We start from the raw sequence: 7500 nt of genomic DNA on the forward strand, positions 1-7500 counted from the left end.
CCTCACTGCACCTCCTCACTACACCTCCTCACTGCACCTCCTCACTACACCTCCTCACTACACCTCCCCACTGCACCTCCCCACTGCACCTCCTCACTGCACCTCCTCACTACACCTCCTCACTACACCTCCTCACTGCACCTCCTCACTACACCTCCTCACTACACCTCCTTACTACACCTCCCCACTGCACCTCCTCACTGCACCTCCTCACTGCACCTCCCCACTGCACCTCCTCACTGCACCTCCTCACTGCACCTCCCCACTGCACCTCCTCACTGCACCTCCTCACTACACCTCCCCACTACACCTCCTCACTACACCTCCTCACTGCACCTCCTCACTGCACCTCCCCACTGCACCTCCTCACTGCACCTCCTCACTGCACCTCCCCACTACACCTCCTCACTACACCTCCTCACTGCACCTCCTCACTACACCTCCTCACTACACCTCCTTACTACACCTCCCCACTGCACCTCCTCACTGCACCTCCTCACTGCACCTCCCCACTGCACCTCCTCACTGCACCTCCTCACTGCACCTCCCCACTGCACGTCCTCACTGCACCTCCTCACTACACCTCCCCACTACACCTCCTCACTGCACCTCCTCACTGCACCTCCTCACTACACCTCCTTACTGCACCTCCCCACTACACCTCCTCACTACACCTCCTCACTGCACCTCCCCACTACACCTCCTCACTGCACCTCCTCACTGCACCTCCTCACTACACCTCCCCACTGCACCTCCCCACTACACCTCCTCACTGCACCTCCTCACTACACCTCCCCACTACACCTCCTCACTACACCTCCTCACTGCACCTCCCCACTACACCTCCTCACTGCACCTCCTCACTGCACCTCCTCACTACACCTCCCCACTGCACCTCCCCACTACACCTCCTCACTGCACCTCCTCACTGCACCTCCTCACTACACCTCCTCACTGCACCTCCTCACTGCACCTCCCCACTGCACCTCCTCACTACACCTCCTCACTACACCTCCTCACTGCACCTCCCCACTACACCTCCTCACTGCACCTCCCCACTACACCTCCTCACTACACCTCCTCACTGCACCTCCTCACTACACCTCCTCACTGCACCTCCGCACTGCACCTCCGCACTGCACCTCCTCACTGCACCTCCCCACTACACCTCCTCACTGCACCTCCTCACTACACCTCCTCACTGCACCTCCCCCACTACACCTCCTCACTGCACCTCCTCACTGCACCTCCCCCACTACACCTCCTCACTACACCTCCGCACTGCACCTCCTCACTGCACCTCCCTTTCAAACTCCACTCCTCTTCCCTCCTCTCCACTCATATTAATATTAATAAGTGTAATAATAATTGATTATTGTTTCAATACTTGTATCAATAATGTGTTTTTGAGGTGGAGTACCGGACGATGTCGGGCATGTTGATTGACACCACACCTGTCGATAAGCCCACCCACAAGATCGGACACCTGGACCCCGACACCGAGTACGAGATCAGCGTGCTGCTCACCCGGCCCCTGGAGGGAGGCACGGGAAACCCCGGCCCACCGCTCAGAGCCAGGACCAAGTGTGCAGGTGAGTCGGAGTCAGCTGGTCGAACCCTGCGGCCAATCACAATGCAGGAGGAGACAATAAGAACTGCTAGCGGCTAACTGCAAGGCTACATTCACACTGAGCTCATTAGGTGGTTAATGGTGGAGTCATTAGCGTAGCGTGCCGTGGTAGGCTTCGTTAGCGCTGAGCTCATCAGGTGGCTAATTTACCTCATCCATCACCAGGTGTGTGTGTGTGTGTGGGTGTGTGTGTGTGTGTGTGTGTGTGTGTGTGTGTGTGCAAACAAACAACAAGCAGCATGTCATTAGCAATTAGCACGCTAATTACACAGGTGCTGCTGCAGCTTTTTGTCTGTTTGGATTTCTTGTATGTGATATTGTTTATTTTTCTTACTCTCAATTTATCCTTTTTTATGGCAACAATATTTACATATTTATTACAAAATGCTTCATAGGCAAGGCAAGTTTATTTGTATAGCACGTCAACAACAAGGCAATTCAAAGTGCTTTACATAAAACATAAAAGGCATCAAGGCAAAATGGAAAAACGATATAAGGCTAGAAATTAAAAAGAGTTAAATAGAAAATAAAAATAAGCTAAGATAGAATAAGATAAAACAGGAGAGTAAAAGTTACAGTTCAGTGTAAGAAAATAATAATTATTAGATTTAATCAAAGGAAACAGAAAAGTCTTCAGCTGTGATTTAAAGAGCTGAGAGTTGCAGCAGACCTGCAGTTTGTTCAGATATGTGGAGCATAAAACCTGAACGCTGCTTCTCCAGGTTTAGTTTGGACTCTGGGGACAGAAAGCAGACCTGATCCAGACCTGATCCAGACCTGATCCAGACCACCTGAGAGACTGGATGGTTCATAATGTAGCAGCAGATCAGAAACTATTCAGTGCTTTATAAACCAACAGCAATATTTTAAAGTCAGTTCTTTGACAGACAGGAAGTCAGTGTAAAGATCTGAGAACTGGACTGATATGATCCACTTTCTTGGACTTAGTGACTCGAGCAGCAGCGTCTGGATCAGCTGCAGCTGTCTGATGGATGTTTTAGGGAGACCTGTGAAGACGGCGTTACAGTAGTCGAGTCTACTGAAGATAAATGCAGGACCAGTTTTTCCAAATCCTGCTGAGACACAAGTCCTTTAATCCTTGATATATTCTTCAGGTGATAGTAGTCTGACTCTGTAATTGTCTTAATGTGGATGTTGAAGTTCAGGTCTGAGTCCATGACGACACCAAGATTTCTGGCTTGATTTGTAGTTTTTAACATTATCGATTGAAGCTGAGTGCTGACTTTTAAACGTTCTTCCTCGGCTCCAAAAACAATGACTTCAGTTTGATCTTTGTTTAGCTGAAGAATGTTCTGACACATCCAATCATTGATTTGTTCAATGCACTTACTCAGTGCTTGTATTGGACCAGAGTCCCCTGGTGATACGGTTATGTAAATGTGTGTGTCATCTGCGTAACCGTGGTAACATATTTTGTTGTTTCTCATAATCTGAGCTGGTGGGAGTTTGTAGATGTTGAACAGAAGAGGCCCCAGAGTGGAGCCTTGGGGAACTCCATGTGTCATTTTTGTCCACTCAGATGTGTAATTACCTGCAGACACATAGTAGTCCCAGTCCTTTAAGTAGGATTCAAACCAGTTCAGTGCTGTGTCAGAAGGTCCCACCCAGTTTTCCAGTTGGTCTAGTAATATGTTGTGGTCGACTGTGTCAATGCAGCACTGAGATCCAGTAATACTAAGACTGTAATTCAGCCGCTGTCAGTGTTTAAGTGGATGTCATTGAAGACCTTAACAAGAGCATCAGTGCTGTGGTCGAAATCCAGACTGGGCAGCAGATTAAAACACAAACCAGTTCCAGTAATGTGAGATAAAACAGAATAAAACAGAAAAGTAAAATCAGTTCGGTCTCTGATAAATTTGATATATATTGTTATTGTTATCTTTCTGCTTATACAATACTGTGTTAATGTTTGTGTCAGTAAATCTGATTTGACCTTTGAGCTGAACTGACAAACTCTTAAAATCCAAAGATAAACTACATTTTGTTTCAGTAATAAATAAAAATGTCACAGAAAAAGAATCACACACATTAAACACATTTAAAATATAATAAAATGATTTTAAAAAATATTAATATTAAAGGAATTATGAATACTTTAAGGAATAATATATTATTAAAAAGGTATTATTTTTATATGTTTTAGAATATAGAAGAAATAATATTTAGAAGTTTTCCAGGTTTCTGTTATCAAGAGACAAAAAAATGTGAAGAGAAAATGTGTGTGTGTGTTTGTGTGTGTGTGTGTGTGTGTGTGTGTGTGTGTGTGTGTGTGTGTGTGTGTGTGTGTGTGTGTGTGTGTCAGGTTTCAACATGTCCTCCTTTCAGACCTGCTGTTACATGACCACTGTCAGCACACATGCTGGGTTGTGACCTGTCTCTGGTATGTTCTCATAAACACGTTCTGCAGCTGACCGACACTGCATACCTGTCTGTCTGTGACCCCCCTCAGTGCCTCCCTACCCCCCCACCCCCCAACCCCCCACCCCCCCACCCCCCTCCACACACCACACACAGCTATATATCAGACTCTGGTTCTCCGGCTCTTTGTTGCTTCTGTTATTTTCAGGATACCTCGTCGTTCTGAGTCATACTCCACATGTTTTAGAACAGTTTTTATAAAAAATTGTTTTCTACAATTTATAAATAGTTTGAGTTTTTTGTCTGTGTGTCCTCAGGTTTCCAGCACATAGTGAATCTCAGTGTGTGGAAGAGCGGCTCAGAAAAATATAAGATATGATCGTGTAATTTAGTTTGTCTTGTGTGTGAAGTCTGTGTGACTGAAGATGTCTCAAAAAAGTCATATATCAGCGAACTAAAAACAGTCTGGATAAGTCTGAATCAACGGATGGCTCTGAGGATCCTCCAGCTAATGTGGCTACGGAGCTATCTAAATCTGGCTGAAGACATTAGGACTGAAAAACTGAAAACTTTGAATGACGCTGTTAACAAACTTGGAGACAGGATGACGAAGCTAAAAGGAGCCTGGTGGTGGAGCAGGAGGGTTGCTGTTGGCACCACAATATCCAGATATCTGGTGTCAGGGAGGGACTGGAGGGCCGAGATTTTGATGCCTTTCTCAAAACACGATTACATGAGAGCCTGGAAATAAATGCAGATGACTGGTCCAAAGAACACTGAGCCTTAGCAATGTCACAAAAACACAACCGTGATGATCTAGTGGTTCTTTATGAGGTTCCAGGGATCAGTGAGGAGGTTCTAATGATCTTTAACAAGGTTTTGGGGCCTGTGACTACATTCTAGTGGTCATTGGCAAGGTTCTAAGAGTTAGTGAAGAGGTTCTACTGATCCTTGATGAAGTCCTAGTGATTTAGTTATATTGGTCCTTAATGTGATGAAAGGGTTCTCATGATCTTTGATTTGGTTTTAGGGATCAGTGAGGAGGTCCTGGTGGTGATTTGTAGTTCTAGTGGGCCCTCATGAGGTTCCACGGATCAGTGAGGAGGTTCTGGTAGTGATTTGTAGTTCTAGTGGGCCCTTATGAGGTTCCACGGATCAGTGAGGAGGTCCTGGTAGTGATTTGTAGTTCTAGTGGGCCCCTATGAGGTTCCACGGATCAGTGAGGAGGTCCTGGTAGTGATTTGTAGTTCTAGTGGGCCCTTATGAGGTTCCATGGATCAGTGAGGAGGTTTTAGTGATCTTTCAAGAGTTTTAAAGAATCAGTGAAAAGGTTCTCGGGATCTTTGACAAGGTTTTAGGGGTCTGGGACTAGGTTCTAGTGGTGATTGACAAGGTTCTAAGACTTTGTGAAGAGGTTCTAGTGAACCTTTATGAGGTTCTAGTGGTCCTATAGGCTTGGTGTCATGTGTAGGGGTGCTTCATAAAGTTTTTGTAGGTTCTAGATCAGACTGTCAGTCTGATTGTTCATCTGCAGTAAACTCCACCCCTGTGGGACTGTCAGCAGATTAAAACAAACGCTCCTCTGAGGCCAACAGCAGGAAACACAAGAAACATTTAAAGATGTGTGATTGACAGCTAGCAGAGCTCACAGTGTGTTTCTGTCACACACACACAAACACACACACACAAACACACACACACACACAAACACACACACACAAACACACACACACACACAAACACACACACACAAACACACACAAACACACACACACTCAGTGTGATGATGTTCGCTCTAATAACACTCGTCTCTGTCTTCAACTCACTTTTATTTATTCATTTTACTGCCAATGAATTATACACAGCTGCTGTGTGTGTGTGTGTGTGTGTGTGTGTGTGTGTGTTTAATAATTAATCGGTGTGTCCATCATACAAGCTTCAGGACTTAGAGCTCAGTGAGGCGCCTCAGCGTGGCGGCAGATAAACAGGAAGTCACAGTGAGCTGCTTCATCATTAATGTCTCTTCATACGTGATGTCACGGTGACCAAACGCTCAGACGCGACACAAAGGATGAACAGAAAATACACTGGATCTGTCGTCATAGCAACAAGTCCTTAAACCCAAAGAGGTTCTAAACATGAACAAATATCTCACTGATTTATAATGAAAGAATGTTGAGATGTTACTGATCAATCATTATGATCAGCTGGTTGAGTTACTGATAGTTTAAGATACTCTGACTGTTGAACGAACCCGTCGTCTGGTTTGACATTTCAGTGGGAATCTGTCATTTGGTTGTTTGAAGGCAGTTTGAGGATTGATTATTGATCCTGGATGAAGTCATCTTGAATAACGAAGGCAGAACGAGTAGAGAGAGCTTTCACGTGATTGGCTGAGTGCTGGTCATGTGACTGCAGTGACGTGAGGCAGGTGTGTTGGGAACAGACTTTCTGTCTTCCTGCTGTTATTTTATCACACAGTGAAACATTTAAAAGCTGAAGAAAGTAAATTTAACTGCATGAAGAACTTTCAGCTGTTAATTATTTAATAAGTTTTAATGTTTAAATGTCAGATTAAAGGTCACATGATCTGTTGGTCCTTCAACAGTCACAATCAGCTGAGTTTACGTCTCAAACTACATTTAAATTCCTTTTTAGTGCTCAAACTTTTATTTAGTTGTATTTTTTATCGGTAACTATTGCATGTTCTCATTTAAGATCATAATTATATAAAACATTAATTATAAATCTGAGACGTCTTCTTGTTTGTCGCACTAAAAACAAAAATCAGATCATTTAAATTAAAAATGAGAAGTTTCAACCTGATGAGACGTTTAGAACAAACGTGTAGTTTGTATTTTATATTATTATTTTCATTATTTTTGTCTTTAAATATTGAAAAATGTCCGAGTTGTTCTGTTTGAACAGTCTGAAGCACAAAGAAGAAAGAAAAGAGAAGAAGATATGATATATATTTTTAATCATAATAATAATCTATATTTTAATATATTTTTCCTTAAATGATTAATCAGCTAAATGTTGCAGCTCTAATCACAGTTTATATATTTATAAATTGTTATTATATATATGACACACACACACACACACACACACACACACACACACACACACATACACATAAACACACACACACGTACACACGAATGTGTGTGTGTGAGTGTGTGTTTATGTGTGTGTGTATGTGTGTGTGTGTGAGGGACAGTTGGGTCACACACAGCATTGGTCATGAAATAAAAACATTTCTTTTCTTTGTGTGTGTGTGTGTGTTAACATCCATTAAAGTGTGTGCGGTGTTTGTCGAGGCTTTTAGAAAATATATGAATATTTCACTCTGTTCGCTCTCTGCGTCTCTTTTCACCTCAGATTTTCACGCTCTGCTCGTCCACCAGAGCTTTTTACTTCTCTGTCTGTATTTATATCTTGTTCTTGGTTTCAGATGTTTCTGTGTGTTTCTGTGTGTGTGTGTGTGT

General features: G+C 43.7%; 1 protein-coding gene across 18 annotated transcripts in view; it reads left to right on the top strand.

Annotated features, from left to right (window-relative positions):
- LOC122972227 (receptor-type tyrosine-protein phosphatase mu-like) overlaps positions 1-7500 on the top strand; it is a 158463-nt gene that overhangs the window by 62817 nt on the left and 88146 nt on the right. For all 18 annotated transcript variants that reach the window (XM_044339160.1, XM_044339162.1, XM_044339164.1 and 15 more), the window contains exon 9: positions 1412-1592. In XM_044339160.1, the coding sequence (XP_044195095.1) occupies positions 1412-1592 (181 nt within the window). The remainder of the gene's footprint in view (positions 1-1411; positions 1593-7500) is intronic.

Source organism: Thunnus albacares, chromosome 21, assembly GCF_914725855.1.
Source record: "Thunnus albacares chromosome 21, fThuAlb1.1, whole genome shotgun sequence".
Taxonomy (NCBI): Eukaryota; Metazoa; Chordata; class Actinopteri; order Scombriformes; family Scombridae; genus Thunnus; species Thunnus albacares.